This window comes from Phoenix dactylifera, chromosome 7 (assembly GCF_009389715.1).
Source record: "Phoenix dactylifera cultivar Barhee BC4 chromosome 7, palm_55x_up_171113_PBpolish2nd_filt_p, whole genome shotgun sequence".
In the NCBI taxonomy this organism is placed as follows: domain Eukaryota; kingdom Viridiplantae; phylum Streptophyta; class Magnoliopsida; order Arecales; family Arecaceae; genus Phoenix; species Phoenix dactylifera.
In genome coordinates, this window is record NC_052398.1 from 7,484,634 (window position 1) to 7,501,896 (window position 17,263).

The following is a 17,263-nucleotide window of genomic DNA, read 5'->3' on the forward strand; positions in this document are numbered from 1 at the left end:
TTCAGTTTGATTCTATGATAAGAGCGAGAAAGTAAATCAAACGAATGCCAGCCACACAGTTGTACCAACATCAAATGATAGGCACTAAATAAAATTGAGATTGATTATGCTCCTCAATTCCTACAGCAGAAAAAAAAAATCCTTTCATTTTATATAAAAATGATTCTTAAAAGAATGAGAGTTTAAGCCATATATTTAGCCCTTTTCTCTCTTTTTTTTTTAAGAATCTACTCCTTCCTTTAGTTTATAATGTTTTTTCCCCGACTGACTTGAAAACTTTTGTGCAGTAATAATTTTGCATCAAAAAAACAAAAAGCTTAAACATGAATGATAAAGAGCACATCACATTATTTAGCAAAGTTACCTGATTCTCTTTCAAAATAAGCTAGCTGTTAGAAACAGGGTGCCACTAGAATTTTGGATCCCTTGGATGCTCTACAAACCAGTGATTACACGTGTGCCCAAGTAATGCACCAATTGATGACCTGGAAAGTTTTCATTTGCCAACAGTATAACACCAAAGACCCTTGCAGTATCTACAGAATGAGCATTTTAACAACGAAGTAGATCCAACTTAAAAATTTCCAAGCATATTGCGCTACAGACTTTTAATTGATGTACAAACCAGGTACTAGGATAGAACCACATCAAAATATCTTCCGCCATTGAGAGTAGACTGAGTTACCGCCCATACGGTAAAGAGAACTGATGAAGAGCAAAATCGTCTCCTGAAACATAGGTGGGCCTGTAGTAAAAAAAGAAAAAGAAAAAGAAAAATTGAGAATTCTTTTCACAAGCGCCACGGACCCAATCTTCTATTACATTTTACAAATGGCTGCATACAAAGGCAACAAAAGGGTCAATAAATGCCACCACAGCAGACGAGTGTAAGCCCTAATCATTTGTGTTTCTCTGCCTGGACTGCTGGGTGTGGGTAGCCTGATCCGGAGGAAGAGTAGCTGCCATGGAACGCAACCGGCTAGCAATCTCTGTAAAGCTCGGCCTCTCTGATGCTTCAGCAGACCAACATTGCTCCATCAATGATCTCCAATCAGGGTCACAAGATTCAGGCACTGGAGGCCGGAGAGTGTTGCTCACAATCCCACCTGTTTAGGAGGCCAACACTAAATCACACTTGACCAAAAAACACTGGTGATGTGGTCAAAAATGGTGGCAATTTGTCACTTCTCGGGATCAAAACATTACCTATGATTGCTCCATAGTGCAGGTCTGCATATGGCTCTTCACCTGTAAGGAGCTCCCACATCACAATCCCAAAAGAGAACACATCAACCTGGGATAAAAAGGGAGAGTCAAATTAACTGCAACCATAACCATACATATCAAGTGTTCTCCAATAATATTTAAATCAGCTTTATGGATCCTCAGTTGCCAATCACTAAAGCCTCTATAGAGTTTCCAATAACAGTCAGAAGCGAGGCCATATCTACTCGAGACTTCAACAGGGGCTGGGAATGTAAAATATTATAAGCTCCACAAATGTGAAGGATGGGGGTTTCAGCAAACCTTTTCAGAGACCAGACTGTTGCTAGCACTTAGAAGTTCTGGAGCCATCCAGGGCAGTGTTCCTCGCACTCCCCCAGAGATGAGGGTCTGGCATTTCACTTTAGAAAGGCCAAGGTCACAGACCTGCAAAGGTGCATGGAGCAAATTAAGACCCAAAATCGTGCCAAGGTCTTGACTCTTAACTGGAAGCCACCAAATCCAGTGATATGACAGAAAGTCTGTTGCAAGTAGTGCCCCAAAAGAAACTTCATATCATGCAAACATGTACTTGTCTAAAAAGTTATATATGTAGAAATGCATGCTGCAGCTAATTTTAAGCATAATACAAAGACTGCAGATCCTCGCTTTAAGCATGACCCTACTGAAAATAACATAAGGTATACCATCAAGTGTGAATTCACATATTAATAAACTTTAAAACCAATGATGCTGAACGAAAACTCACTCAAGGAAGATCAAGAAGCCACAGCAGAAATTACCAAAAACTAGAGATAGTTTGGAAATTCTTTTGATTGCTGTGATCTTTTGGGATTTATTTATTTATTTATTTATTTTATTTTTTTTGGGGGGGAGGGGGGGTGTGGGATTTCACTCTCGAATGACTTTGGACATCAACTGCCTGCATAAGAATAAAAGATCTTGATAAATATGATCAACAAATAGCTGGAATGTCAACCTCTGTAGTCTTACTATTAATAAACAAACCTGATCAAATTCTTGTTGTGGTGAATTTGATAGGGTTTATGTTGATCATATTTATCAAGAGGGCAACCAACCAGCTAACCTCTTAGCAAGATAGGTGTGTGCGCCGCAGGGGCGGGGGGCTAAATAAAATTCTGCCATCATGAACCCAAATGGCTCATTGTCTAGAGGCATAAAAAGGAAAGGCTATGTTCTAAAATTTAAAAAAGGAAAAAAAAGAAATAGAGAAATCCTGTTATGTAAACTAAACCTATGTTTATGGGCATGGTACATCGTATCGGGCGGTACGGGGCGTACCATACCATACTGGTTTGGTACCAGTATCCGGTTATGGGTGGCGTATCGACACTCGGTACACCAAAAAAAATCTATACTGTACCGCATCAACACTGTACTAATATGGCACCAGTACGGGATCCGGTACTGAGACGGTGAACCTCGTTTATGGGTGATAATAAGGTATATTTCAAGTATTATTCACTCAATATCAAGGACATAGTAGCCATCCTCAAAGTGTTAGGGGTTAACATATGAACAATGTTGTACTGTTTGTGACGATTTGGCTTCTTCCTCAATATAGATCTTTGACTTAGAATTTATAGACTAAGATATCAACTTGTATCTCCATGATAAAAATTGGCTTCTCTTTTCATCAAAGATTTTTCCAATTTTAGGGGATAATGGAGGCTTGGGTCTATGATAGCATAAACTTAAACTGTACCCAAGAAGGTAGGTTTCCCTACATGTGAACTAGTCTTTCAAGTACAATGACATGCCCTTCCGTGCCAAGTTGTCATGACTAGCCGGCATCAATTCACTCAAGATTACATAAATATCTCCTTTATGGGAAATGTGTTCATCTCAAGGATAAGATAACCTCTACGGGAACAAAATCATCAACCTCTGCCCTATCATTTAGTGGTCTATCTAATATCTTCATGGAGAAAGTCTATAGGTTCTTTTGAAATAAATCCTTCATTAGATCATGTTCTTCACAAAGGAATAACTGCAGTTATTTCTGTGTGGTAATGCAAAAACATGGAAATTCTGCCATTGATAATGCCTTCCTAAGCCGACACATTGAATTTTCACTTGTTCATGGTCGTCTCTTTCAGAGTCATATCCTATAACCCTTAAGCTACCAGACTGGGATGATTGCAGGCGCAGTGAAGCAGATATTTTGAAGACACTTCAAATTAAAATAGTAAGAAATAGGGACAATTGTTCGATGATTTCGGGTGGGTCAGCCCCGAGCGATTCGATCAATTAATCATAGGGCATGAACTCGATCAGGGCCAAGGTCGTTTAACATAGTTCATCATCAGTGTGTTCTATCGACACCGGACATGGCCAGATGATCGGTCTAGCAGGCGACTCGAGCACCAGGGCAGTTTCGGGCCTCTTTTTGAGGATCAACTTGAATTCATAGACCAGATCAACAGAACCTGATACTGGATTCCATAAGCCTTATAGAGAGAGAAAGTAGAGAGAGGAAAGAGAGAAAAGGAAAGAGGCCGCAATCTCTGGCCAAAACCCAGCGCTGGTGGTGCCAAAAGCCAGTGGAAGAAAATAGAAACAGAGGTGCTCTGTTTCGGAAAGAACACTGGTGATTGCCAGCTCAAATCCATAGGAACAAGAGCCCAAATCACAAAGGAACGAGGAGGAGATGGAGAACTCCTACCTAGGTTCAGCGAGGCTCTTCGGCAACCTTTCCCGACGAGAAATTGAGGAAGAAAGCCCGAAAAGAGAGCTTGGAATCGGCGGCTATTCTTGACAATTCCGGTGGTAAAAATCTAAGGAGGGAGATTAAATAGGTGAAGTCCCCGAGTTTTAGATGAACTCGGATTGCCTTGGAAGTCTCCGATTTCTGCCGGAAGCGGAGGAAGTCTCTATTTCTGCTTCATCGTGCCACAAGGCACGGTGACCTTGGGTTGGCCTCTTCGGGCGGGCCCACAAGCCCAAAAAAATTAGGCCGGGCTGGGCTGCTACATTCTCCCCCTTTAAAATAATTTCGTCCTCGAAATTAAGTTACTTGAGACTCAACTTTGAAAATAGTCAACCATCATGTCATCTTTGAGCTCTTAAATAGCCTCCCGCTCAGAGTGCTTGGTCATAAAATTTTGACGAGGAATCAAGGAAAAAAGCCCGAAAAGAGGGCTTCGAATCGGCGGCTATTCTTGATGATTCCGATGGTGAAAATCTGAGAAGAGGGATTAAATAAGTAAAGTCCCCGAGTTCCAGATGAACACAGATTGCCTCGAAAGTCTCCGATTTCTGCCGGAAGCGGAGGAGGTAGAAGACTCCTATCAGAGTCTTCTTCTCTGCATCATCGTGCCATGGGGCAAGGTCACCTTGGGCTGGCCTCTTCGGGTCGGCCCACAAGCCCAAGAAAATTGGGCTGGGCTAGGTTGCTACACTAACTAATCCAAATAAAGTCAGATAATCAGGTCAGGTCCCAAGAGTAATCTAGTTGAAAGCTTTTACCAAAATTCAGCCTTACCGGGTCAGTCTCGGATCTAGCAAAGGCAAACCATCAAATTGTGTTGTTGAAAGGCAATACTTAGGTACAAGGCACACCTGGCCTCCCCCAACGCAAGAGAAGTTTATGTAGGCACTCAAAAACACACCTTTCATGTGCCTCAAGGAAAAGCTCAAATGAAAAAATAATGGGCCTTATCTACGTTAAACCCATCTGTCCATCAGAGGTTCATATTGAACCTTTTGAGGATTAAGTGGCCAAAAGAAGAAAAAAGAGGGTCCTCATTGAAGAAGATAAGTAGAAGGGGCAGATAGAAACGGCAAAAGAGGCAGCCCAAAGTGGTGACCACCTAGGATTTCATCATTGCTAGACAGTGATCTTCTAGCATCACAGCATCAACTGGTATAGTCCTCCTCTTCTTCCCTTCTTCCTGCTCTTCTTCCTTTTCTTTTTTGTTCTTTGGAAGATAAGGTAGATAGTGATCTTTTTTCTTGGTCCACTTTTTCTCTTTCTTTTTCTTAGTCATGCTTCTGATGGCCAGAGAAGGATGACCAGGAAAAGAAAAAAGAAACCAGGGAAAACTGGTGGCCTATCCGCGTTATTCCTCAACGGACACTCAATCTGTTCGCGTGCTCGCGTGCACATGTGTGAGTATTATACCTTCCTTTCCCTCTCTACCTCCTTGTTTCTATGTGCATTTTCGACTGTATGGTTAATTCATAATTGTGCCTGACTTCATAGATGACCGTGATTATGTATATTTTATTTGCTATAATAACTGTTTGTGCTTGTGTGTGTGTCATGTGCTGCAATGTGTGTGTGCTTGAGTGTGCTGTGATGTTTGTGTTTGACTTTGATATTATTTTTATTAGTTTCTGTATATGTGCAATTTAGTTAAAGACTAAGTACCTTTTTCCTATTTGATGTGTATATGTATGTATGTGCATATTTGCCTGTCATTTGTCAGGGCATACATCCCGCTTTGCACCTTGCAACCAGGCTCCAATAGAACCTGGCACCTTAAGCATTTGATAATTGTGCTATTGAAGTAGGCTGTTTAAGCACAATAGACCCAAGTACCAGATTCAAAATCAGACATCATCTTGTCAAAACTATCTATGATAATGCCCCAAACTTTTGGTAATGAAGAACCACAACTTGCCTCTACATCCTGTAAGTGGCAACCCCATGTCTCATTGATGAGACACCACCAACACTAATTGGACACAAGATAAGGCCTTCTATCTACACTCTTCAGACTGCATGAAATGGAGAAGAAACGTGCACTAGACACCTGTCCCATTCCAAGTATGGACGACAACTGTCACCGCAATGTCCTTGCATTATCTATTTGCTCTTCCACTCCTCAGATCAATGCAATAAATCATGTTGTTTTAGCTTTTCCTATTGCCTTTGAGTACCGCGCCATCTTTTGCACTTGGTTTATATATATGTTCAACACTACAAATTTCAAAAATAAATAGAAAAAGAAAATGTGTGCCCCAAATCAAATAGCAATAGCAACATGCAATCACCCATCTCATCCCAATCAACATGCAAGGATGTGCCCAGAGTTCCCATCTTTTTACAATAAAAGACATGAACATGAGAAGGTGGATTTCACACTCATCACACTACAGCAGCATTCTGTTCTTATGCATAATAAATTTGGAATTGGTAATATACATGAGACACGATGAATATCTTTAGCAAGCATATCGATAAATGGAATTTGTTTGAAGATCATCTACTCCGAAGAGATAGCAAGGTATGTGATTAAGTCTAGCTATGATTAGATTAATAGTGTATTTAACAAGAATTGTTTTTTTAATTTGTTTTTTTTTTCATTATGATTACATGTTGCAAGTCATATTTTGAGTTCAAACACACTTCTGGCAACCAAGAATATCCTAATAATAAATACCTTGGTCATTACAATCGAACGATCTCAAATTACGAAAAGATGAACAGCACCATAATGGCATTCAAAATAAGCCAGGACAACATTTTATCTAGTTATAAAATATACCTTGCATATTGGGCGCTGAGGATCCCTTAAGTTGACTAGCAAATTGTCACTTTTCAAGTCAAAGTGTATAATTTTCTTACTATGCAAGTATTCCATTCCAAATGCCACATCCATTGCAATTAGAAGACGTTTACGTCGATCAAGTGGCCTGTTCGGAACCAGCAGTGAATCATGACATCCTATTACAGTCATATTCTACACTCATGGAAGAGTAACATCTGATAACATGAGCACAGATAAGATGCAAGGGAGCTGGAGAAATACTTGTCATTCTTCTGCAAAGCATGTCGGAGAGAACCACTGACCATGTACTCAGTTACCGTTGCAACAGATCCACCGGGCCCATCCAGAACAACACCATAAAAAGCCACAACATTTGGGTGGTGCAAGTCAGCAAGCTTGCAGGCCTCATTCCAAAAGTCAGCCCTCTGAGGTCATGCATGAGCATAGCTATAAGAATCACATGTACATAATAGGATGAGAAACATCTTCAGATTGTAGTTACAGACCATGCGTTCCTGCTCGGATGGCTTCCCAGAAAAATATCTATCATTGATTCTTTTTATTGCAACATCAGAGCCCCTCCATTTTCCATGATACACCGTTCCAAACGTTCCAGAACCCAGTTCTCGCAACTCTTCCAGATCACTATTCTTTATTATCTGGAATTTTATGAAAAGAACGACAAGGAACAAGCATGGCTCATCTGGTAGCATTGGACATGAAAGATGTAACCCGGGTAATCATAGAAGTCTAGTTCCTAACCTGCATGCGACCAATGTCATCAGCATTTGGAAATCCAAGCAAAATCTTGTCCGACTGTTTGGACTTCATAACCTGCATGATGATGCAATTCAGCACCTAGTGACATTAGGAATATAGGAGCAAAGGATAATTACATACCCCACTCTTCTGATCATTTGTATTTAAATTAGTCTTGATAGTCCCAGTTCCTTTATTGAATGAAGGACCAGATTCCTTCGGTTCATGAGCAAAGAAGTCAGGCACTGGAGGTTCAGATGACTGGGGTGTTGATGCCGCTATTCCCTCAGCAAAAGCCCCCACATCTTGCTTAATATGCTCATCTCCTGCAGATTTATTAGTCAACAAAAAGAAACAATAATAATCATTGACTCAAATTATTTAAGTACTAAATGCATGACAATGCAAGATTAATTGCCAGTAAGGGAAGTGAAAATAAGCACCAAACCTGTCATGGGTGGTTGAACAGGTTCCATGCATGAGTCCTTGTTCAGAGAATTATGTGGGTGGTCAAAACCACCTTCCTCTATCACAATGGCCACATGTGAGCCTTTGCTGTTTACTGAATGGTTCTCAGTGGACTTCATAGTCACAGACTCCTTGCTAGGAACCCTTTTAGGTCTTGGTGGCAGCCCATGCATATTCCCCACAATTTTCCTAGGATCCTCATTGCAAAATAGTGAGTCCAATGGCAATTTTTCTTCCAACTGTTCCTCATTCCCAGAGTAACTGCCGGTGGCAGATAATGGTGACTGAGAATTGTTTCCTGCGGTGATGGATACATCATCTGGCACTTCGTTTGGGTGGAATTGAAGATCTTCACTTTTACAGCCCCAACTAGGAATTTTATGGACGGTATTATCACTGTAGGTGCAATTGTTAGTACAAGAGTATTTGGGTGCTCCAAGCAACTGTTCATTAGGAATAACAGGTCCAACCCCTGTTTCAAAATAATATGGGTATGCTCCATCGTTATCCGTCGTGGTTAATACCCTGCTGTTGTTTGGCAGCTGAACATTGTGCAAGTGAGTAATGCCCGAAGAAGTAGATGGCAGTGGATCAACTGAAATACCAGTATTTCCATCTGGAATAATTCTAGAATTGATGAAGGCATTGCTAATAGGCATCACATTTCCTCCAACTTGTGGTTTGACCAGATGACTGCTCTCTACAACAATTGGGTTCTTTGATCTTAAATCATTGGGTGTGTTGGTAGCAGGTGGAACAGCTGGTTTCCACTGCTCAGGAAGACTAGAAACCTCAGATGGACTGGCATGAAGTGCTTCCATCATCCCATCGATAGGTTTAACATAGCCATGTGAAACTACAGGCACAGAATCTTGGACTACCTGCTCTGCTTCCTGAGAACTTGATTTTCCAACTGGACCAGCATCAGCAACAAATGGCTTGCTGATCACATCCTGTTTAACATGATACTGAGGTAACCCCATAGACTGTGGCACTTGCCCTTGCAAGAAGGCTTCATGATGAGATTGTGGAGACGGGATGTACATTCCATAAGATGCTGATGCTTCCTTGTTGCCTGGCAGACCCACTGAAACTGCTGGGACAAAAACCTTAGCATGACTAAGATCTGCAGCATTTGGAAGCACTAGCCTCTCATGATTACGTGGTATCTCATCAGGGACTTGAGTGAACCAACAGGCCCCTAACTGCGCCGCGGGAACAACACTCTCAGCCTGGGTTTCTACTCCACTGCCTGCCACAGCTCCAGTAACTATTTTTGGCAGCGCCTGCAGCCTTACCATGCTCTCTGCGGAGTGACTTTGGAGCATTGAGCCAGTCTCAGGAACGGCACTTCCTGATGCATTCCCATGCGTATCAGAATGGGCATAAGGCAAGGGTTTCCGGGAAAAGTTGCAATCCTCGAATCTCACTGTCTCCCCTTGTGATGATGGCAAAGGTAGACCCAACCCATATTGCTCCCCATTCTGTGGTTGTAAGTGAACTTGTGGCAAAGGCGGGAGCTGGGACAAAGGCTTATAGTTTGGATTACCGTGGAGCTGTGCTAACCTTCCTCCAAATGGATTCTCTTCTAAATTAGTATCCACCCTTGTCTGGATCGGTGCTGTGCTATTAACTTGGGAAGTTGGAGGAGCCATGTTAGTGTGCATGGCTGGCACGCCAAGTACACTAACCGGCTGAGGTACTCCCACCATCCCCAAAGATTGGGGATTCGTAATATGGGCATGCTGTGTTTCTACATAACCCTGTGGGACATAAGGTGCTACTGGAGGAGGCAATTCAGAGCGACTAGAGTTCAAGATTTGTGCCCGAACGCTAGAACAAGGCGCTGATGACAAGCGAGGAGCATCCGGGATCGGCACCACCGGCACGCCTGTAGTCCCAAAAACCAATCTTGATGGGTCGTTAGAAGCTACCGCGGTGGGAGACAAAAGGGCAGGTGAAATACCTTCATTGCCGCCATCAGTAGCAGCCTCGGCTTGCATCGACGACAAGCTCGCAATGCTGTCGTTGAGCCCATTGACGGCCTCGATGTACTGCAGGGCGGCGACGTGGAGATCCGAGGAGGAGGAATTGGCGGAGAGATCGGATGGGGGGAAGAGGAAGACGCGGAGCTTCGGGATGGAGCCATCAGGGCAGTCCTGGGCGAGCTTATCGGATTCCTCCATCATGTTCTCGAGGTCCTCGGGGTTGGAGACGGAGACCAGACTGTCGAGGTCCTCGCCAGGTAACTGGTAGCGGATCAGAGTCGGCCCGCCGAAGGCATCGGCCATCTTGCGTACGATCTCCGGGAAGGTGGAGTCCCGACGGACGGTGATGATGCGGGTGTCGCCGCCGGCGTAGCGGAGGGCGCCGTCGCTGGGGCGGGGAAGGATCTTACCGCCGTAGCTGCAGAGGAGCTTGACCTTCCGCGAGGAAGAGGCGGTGGGCTGGTCGGCGGCGACGTCGGGCCGATCGCCGGAACGGGGGCGTAGGTCCTTGGGAACGGCGGCCATGGGGGAAGGAAGCTGGGAAACCCTAGCAGAAGATGCGGAACTAGGAGAAAAAGAATGAATGGAATCGTATTATTATTTAACCAAGAATTGGAGGAGAGAGGATGGGATCGGGACTTGGAGGCGGTGGAGAGAGCTGTTGAATGGCGGTAGGATTTATTTGAGGGAGAAGGGGAAAGAGGGGGGGAGCAGCGTGGAAGTGAAGGCTTTCACTTCCTCTTCCTCGAATTGGAAAAGCTATATACAGTATTAGCTGTCCGCACGTCCTTCGTGGGTTTATTTCGATCAGCTTTTGGAGTAAAAACGGGTGCAAAATAGATTGGTATGACTAGCTTGTCCCAAAAAAAAAGTTTCAGAAGGCATTTTAATCATTTTTTTTCCATAATATTCTTACATTACGATTCCTTCTTGAAGAATTTTGCTTCGTTCAAATTTTTTTTTTAAAAAAAAAATCTGCGGCTAATAAATATTTTTTACATATTTAGTTGATTATAAAAAATAATATAATATAGCTTATATTTAATTGAATATTTATTTTTTCGAAAAAGTTATGTAAAATATTTTTTAAAGTATCTTATTATATTCTATTTTATTTAAAAGTTTAAAAATATTTTTTAAGAAAATTACCTTATTTTTCGGGTGCTAGAAATAAAAATTGGATTTTCTCATATCTTACGGTAATTATTCTTTCTTATAAAAATCTCAATTTCATGAAAAAACTATTTTCTCGTCTATTTTTTTAAAAATCTAACCAAATATAAAGTATTTCTTCTTTTTTTCGTTGACTATACTTTTCGCTCTTCTTCTTGCGAACCAAACAAGTTCTTAGAATTTGTATGGTTGAGGCATGTCAGATTACAATTCTTAAAAATTATTTATTTGAAAAAATAATTACAGAGGAAGATCAAATTTATCATGTTTGGTTGGTGAAAAAATTATATAAAAAAGAGATTACTATGTTTGATTAGAAGTAATCTTCAATAAAAATATTGTCAAATTTCAACAATATTCTTGAACTAAAAATTTAAATAATAACATTTTTTTCTCGATCTATTTATTAGCCATTTATGGTCCACATATATAAATATTATCAACATTGGCTATTTTAGATATCGAAATATATTAACATAAGTTAATAAATATTTTTAAATTAGTTATATATATCAAAAATATAATTCTTATTATAAATAAATTTTAGTATGTTTTAATATATAAATAAATATATTAATTATTAGTAAATCCTATGTAATATTTATTGATAATTATTAAATTATTTTTATTTAATTATTAATAATTAAATATTCATTAATAAATATATTGATATATTAAATATATTATTATTTATAATACTAGTAATCAATATATTAGTATATTTATAATATATTAATATAATACATATGTTAATATGATTAATATTAACTATAGTATAATAATATAATATTAATATAATATAAGTGGGGGTAAGATTTATAATAAGTACCATCTTTTAGATTGTATATCAAATATGATGATCTGATACAAAATTTAATTTTTTATATTAAATTTTCCCAAACCAAATGGCGCCTAAAAAAGAATCTACAAATGGATCGAAAATTGGCAGCTAATGTAACTGTTCTTGTTGGGGGAAAAACCCAAGTCATGCCGCCTCGGAGGCGCTCGACCAAAGAGCGCCGACCAGAAAGGCGCTCGACTAAAGAGCGCCGACCAGAGGTGCTCAACTAAAGAGCGCCGATCAGGGGCGCTCGACTAAAAGCGCCGACCAGAAAGGCGCCCAGCTAGAAAGAGCCGATCAGAAAGCGCCGACCAGAAACAAATCCCGCCACAGGACACTCCCTTAGGTGATCAACTCGGCTCAGAACCCGGACCGGGCCCATGCCTTAGTCAAACTCAGTCCCTGCCTAACCCTCTAAGGGACTTGACAGCTCCACTACCACCTGCCACCATCTCTAAGCCATCAAGGCACAAGATCTCCGCAGGTATTCGGCACGACCTGTCATTAATGCATGAGACCCCCTCAGGTTTCCAATGCACTCAGTCATTAAATGAACACGGCTCAAGATGATCTCCGGATCACTGAACCATCAAAGCGTATGGCTCTCCCTGACCGCCGGTTCACTCGGTAATTAATGCACTTACCATCTACGAACCCCAGGCCCACCACGGCCGACGGTTCAACCACTCCAATGGGTCCGATCAACCGCGACAACTCCCTGACTCTGGCCTGATTCGGCCTTATTCTCCACTACGCCATTAATGGGTCAAATCGTGCCCAATTGTCACAAAAGAAGACAAATTCCCCTGTCACCTCCCAGGTAACATATCCTTCTATAAAAGGGAGCCTGGGAGGGAAGGGGAAAGGGGAAAAAAAAGAAACGAAAACAAGTAAACAGCACAGACACAAAAGAAAAAAGCATTCTCTCCTTTACTCTCCCCACATATCAGCCCCCTCTGACTTAAGCATCGGAGGGCCGGAGCCGGAAAGCCCGGCCACCGGCTTTTTTGCAGGACAGGACTCACTCCCTCTCGCCAAGGAGGACGCCACCGGCCGGCGCCCCGCCGTCCGCCGTCCCGGCAGCGGAGCTCCTCCCCCCTTGGCTCGCGGCGGCCCCCGGGTCCAATTTCCAGCAACAGTTCTAATAACACCATTTCAGATTTCAGATATTTAGTGGTACGTGGATGACCATTGTAGATCATTTTTGTTGATAGATTATAGCAGCCAGTTTATAGTAATAACTTCTGAATGCATTTGATTTTTTTAAATAATGTTGTACAAAATTTGAAGCATAGTTTTTCTGAGATTCTTGAACAAATGATAACACTATCACCATTTTATTACTACTTTGTAATGGCCATCCTATATTTGTGTAAATCACTGTCTTCAAATTGGTAGTTACCTTTATAATGTAATGAAGGGTTCTAACACGGAAAAGAGAACAGCTATTATCTAATTCCAAAAGTGAATGTCAACTGTCAAGAAATATATCCAAAAATATCATCTTTAAGTAGCTCCTTTTCAATCTGCTGTAAGTAAATAAGAGGATAAATGATCTCCTTGCAGCTTGCTCCATTGAGGGAACAAGATGAATAAAAGATGGTGAGGACTATTGTAACAAATTTATGACTTACTAAATGATCCCTTGAATCCTTGCAATTGCATGCTAATGCAATAGCACCTTATGATGAAAATGTATAAGTGGACTAATCTACATACGACATTAATTATCATTGAAATGAATCAACAATCATTGAGATCTATAATATATTAAATTGCTTCAAAACAAAGCCGTATTGAATTCAATTTTCTTTACTATGAGAAGAGTAGGTCTAGATAATGTAGCACTAATGCTGCCTAGTACTAACTAGATACAAAAAAAAAAGGGAAAAAAAAACTAAGAAGGTCTTAACATGAAAGTCTAAGCTATTTAACAGCTGGTGATCAATGTGTTGTATGGGATGCATCTCTCCATGCTTCTTTTTTATTATCTTGATGGATGTTAGTGGTTGAGCTCCTCCGCTCAAAATAAGGTCTTAAAAAAATTTGCAAAGAAGCTTGTTATTGTTATACATTGTCTCATGGGCATATGGCTTGAGTGTAGAAGGGCTTCGTTATTATTATATATGGGAGTCATGGATGCATGGCTTGATCTTTTCCATGACTGTAGAAGGAGCATTTCAAATGGAACATGAACATTCTAATTTTTATTAGTTGCTTTACAAATGGAACATGGGCCAATTCAAATGGCATTACAAATTATCTTCCACAATCGATAGTGAGACGCCTCGTCTCTAATTTTTTATTGTGTAATTGAATGTTAACGTAAGTTAGGGTTTATCTCAGTGATCATCCCTCTTTGTTTAATAATCGAATATTCTGATTTCGAATCAATTATTTTTTTATATTTTTTGAAAAAAATGGATGGAAACATATTCTACAATTTTGAAAAAATAGATTCTAATACTTGGACATAATCCACACCTAATATGTCTCATGTGAATGCATAATTCACTTGAATATGGATTTGAATTCCGAATAAAAAGAGAAATTGAGGAGAAAAATTAAAATGGACAAGAAAATATGTTAAATTCTAAAAATATTGCTCTCCTTGAGTATTTTGATAAAAAAATAATTTTTCGATAAAATTTAAAATAATTTTTTCGGAAGTTTCTCCTAAAATACTGTTTTTAGCTTTTTAAAAAAATTAAAATAATTTTTCAAAATTTTTATCAAATATTATTTTTTATCCAAAAATATTTTTAGAGGACCAAAAAGCTCTCTAAAAGCTCTCCAAACGGCATTACAATCATTGCACATGGGAGATCCTGCTGTCACCGAAAAAAAAATAATAGATGGGCTGGTCCCCCAGTGTACTCAATATTAAATAAATTCCTCTTCTTCTTTAATTCATAGATTCCTTCTCACGTAGCAAACTTTTTTGATTGATTGAATGATAAGATATACAACAAAAATTGTACAGCTCCAGGATCTGCCCGTCCATGGCAGGCGGACGAACACCCAACCCTCTGCGGCGCACGTTGGCAGAACCCAGAATTAATAAAACCACGGGCAGAAAAAAGAGCAGACTAGAGAGACTTGTTTGAAAGCTAAAGAGGCTCAAAGATTTGGAAAAGTTTACAAATTAAAGCCAGATCTGGGAGCACGGATATTTACGCACAACACACGGTCGGATCGAGGAGTTGGATAAAGAAAAGAAACGCGGCGGAGAATCCTAGCACGCGATTCCGACGGCGCTGGGCGGCGGGGAGGACGCCGGGAGGCGGGAGGAGAAGTTCCGGGACCGGAACTCCTCGTCGGCGAGCGCGTCGTCCTCGAACCCCTCGTCGAAGTTGAGCGCGTAGCTGAGGGGGTCGTACCTGAAGTCCCCGGAGTGTCGACGCTGCGGCCCCATCCGCGAGATGATGCCCCGGCACCGGTTCTTGATCTCCGGTAGCTCCTGCGCCTTGGAACGGAGCCACACCGACGACGTCCGGATCAGCGACAGCGGCCGCTCCTCGTCGGCGGCGCCGGAAACCGGGTCCTCGCCTGCCGCGCCGCGGAAGCAGCAGGAGAAGCAGATCGAGGTCCGGAGCTTCTGCTTGAGAGACGACGGCGAGGAGGGGGAGGAGGGCTCGTAATCCATCGAATTTAGGTTTGGGGTTTGGGAGAAGGGAATCGAGAGAGATGCCCCGGGGGTTTGGGAATATATAGACGGATAAGGACGGGCGGAGTAACGGCGACTCCATGGGCGGGGCGATGGTTTTACCGCGTCCAAGCGAGCTGCGAGGGTAGTTTGGGTAATTTAGGAAAAATGGGAGGGTGAGAACATCCGCCTAATTCATCCAAAAAAATTTTTGAGTGTTGGGCCACATAGAAGTATAGAACGTGATCCAGTTAGTTGCTGTATTAGCCTCCCATTAAACAGAGTCGCCCTGCATTAAATTTTTCGGTAACTAAAATTTTCACTTGAGGAGAATTTTTTTTTCTCGAGATAATTACGAAATAGTGTTGCTCATTGGATATGCACCAGAAAATTTTTTTTGAAGAGTCTAGGGTCTGTTTTTTTTCTATCAATTTTTTTCTAATTTTTCTAAATGTACTCGTACGAGTTGAAGAGTCTTGGGTCTTTTTTTTTTTCTATCAATTTTTTTTTCTAATTTTTCTAAATGTACTTGTACGAGTCGCCGTTGTATAATAATATTTAAAAAAAAAAAAAACAACCGAAGGCAATAGGGTGTGAGTTCGAGAGTGGACAAAATATATTATTTATGATAATTTCTTGGATGCACGCCCCATGCGATTAGGAAAGGGAAAATGGTACCAAGTGTTTGAGTATATTCTAAAGAGAAAGTTCCTTGCAGCGTCCTAAGGCTTATCCTCGCCAAAAGGCTTCTTCGCAGCGCGATTGCTAGCCTCGAGGGAAGTGGCTCGGAAGTTCCTCGGAAAGAAACTTTGACCAGAGTCCACAAGAAAAAACGCGGAGCTTTCTCGTTGGAAAACGCTGCTTGGCCGCGCATAATGTAGCTGACGCAAATGCTAACTTCCAGAACTTAGCATTTAGCAGGACAATTGCCTAGAAGTTGCTTAATGATGTGGCCTTTTCTTTATGCTTTTTGTATTTTAATTTTCAGAAAAGGTAGGAAGCAAGGTTTTATTATTGATGCTAATTTTAACTGTATAATTTGGACTTAAGAAAACTTTATTGACTGTTACAATGTTATGCCAGGCTATTATTTCGCAAAAGTTCTCCAAGTTTTGGAAATGACATATTGTTTGGTAAAAAAATACTAACATTTTGAATATTTTTGATCATACCATCATACCGCTATTGTAGTTATTGTAATGCAATCAATTCAAATAGGATTAGAGTTTCCTTTTGGCCCCATAACAATTTGTGGGCCATTTTTATAGCATGAACAAAACCACTGGAATCAATTTCCAAAAAAATAAAAATTTCAGAAACATGAATGGCACTTGCAATATATGGTTGTTGGAAAACATCCTCTTAGAAAATCTTTCTATGAAAAATGGATATGATTTCTCGTTCAAAATTGGTCAAAAAGTCGCGAGAAGTATCAACCAAAAAGAGAGGGGAGAACCCTAAAACAGATACTAAGAAAAGTATACTGTTATATGCATGTGAGTATCTTTGACCTATTTGTAGTATGAATAAAATCCTCTCCTCGAGCAAAGGTTGGAATTCACACTTCATATTGGTGCAAGGTATATACAAGTGTGTTTATGTAGCAGATCTTACCAAGAAGTTATTGTCCTTACCATTTTCTTGTTTA

At 40.8% G+C, this 17,263-nt stretch overlaps 2 protein-coding genes across 4 annotated transcripts; both read right to left on the reverse strand.

Moving 5' to 3' along the window:
* Positions 1-458: 458 nt before the first annotated feature.
* Positions 459-10,849, reverse strand: LOC103706458. 3 transcript variants are annotated; one of them, XR_003385612.2, is made up of 10 exons: positions 7,948-10,849; positions 7,641-7,825; positions 7,503-7,574; positions 7,247-7,399; positions 7,002-7,165; positions 6,738-6,885; positions 1,528-1,650; positions 1,207-1,294; positions 844-1,106; positions 459-745 (listed from the first exon to the last, which is right to left on the reverse strand). XR_003385612.2 is itself a non-coding variant. In XM_008790558.4 (10 exons), exons 1-10 carry the CDS (start codon positions 10,478-10,480, stop codon positions 895-897), a joined length of 3,603 nt encoding a protein of 1,200 aa, XP_008788780.2. In that variant the 5' UTR covers positions 10,481-10,844; the 3' UTR covers positions 482-894. The 3 variants fall into 3 exon arrangements, 2 of the variants coding, with proteins under 2 accessions (XP_008788780.2, XP_008788779.2); XM_008790558.4 differs by having other exon boundaries at positions 482-1,106; positions 7,948-9,858; positions 9,934-10,844; XM_008790557.4 differs by having other exon boundaries at positions 482-1,106.
* A 3,586-nt stretch (positions 10,850-14,435) lies between these two features.
* On the reverse strand, positions 14,436-15,714 carry LOC103706459. The gene has a single exon (XM_008790559.4). It carries the CDS (start codon positions 15,613-15,615, stop codon positions 15,205-15,207), a length of 411 nt encoding a protein of 136 aa, XP_008788781.2. The 5' UTR covers positions 15,616-15,714; the 3' UTR covers positions 14,436-15,204.
* Positions 15,715-17,263: the final 1,549 nt, after the last annotated feature.

Coding starts and splice junctions, on each gene's coding strand:
- LOC103706458 (XM_008790557.4), bottom strand. CDS start 10,480: ATGGCCGCCGTTCCCAAGGACCTACGCCCCCGTTCCGGCGATCGGCCC. Junction 7,575..7,640: donor CAAATGATCAGAAGAGTGGG/GTATGTAATTAT, acceptor ATCATCATGCAG/GTTATGAAGTCCAAACAGTC. Junction 7,400..7,502: donor ATGACATTGGTCGCATGCAG/GTTAGGAACTAG, acceptor ATAAAATTCCAG/ATAATAAAGAATAGTGATCT.
- LOC103706459 (XM_008790559.4), bottom strand. CDS start 15,615: ATGGATTACGAGCCCTCCTCCCCCTCCTCGCCGTCGTCTCTCAAGCAG.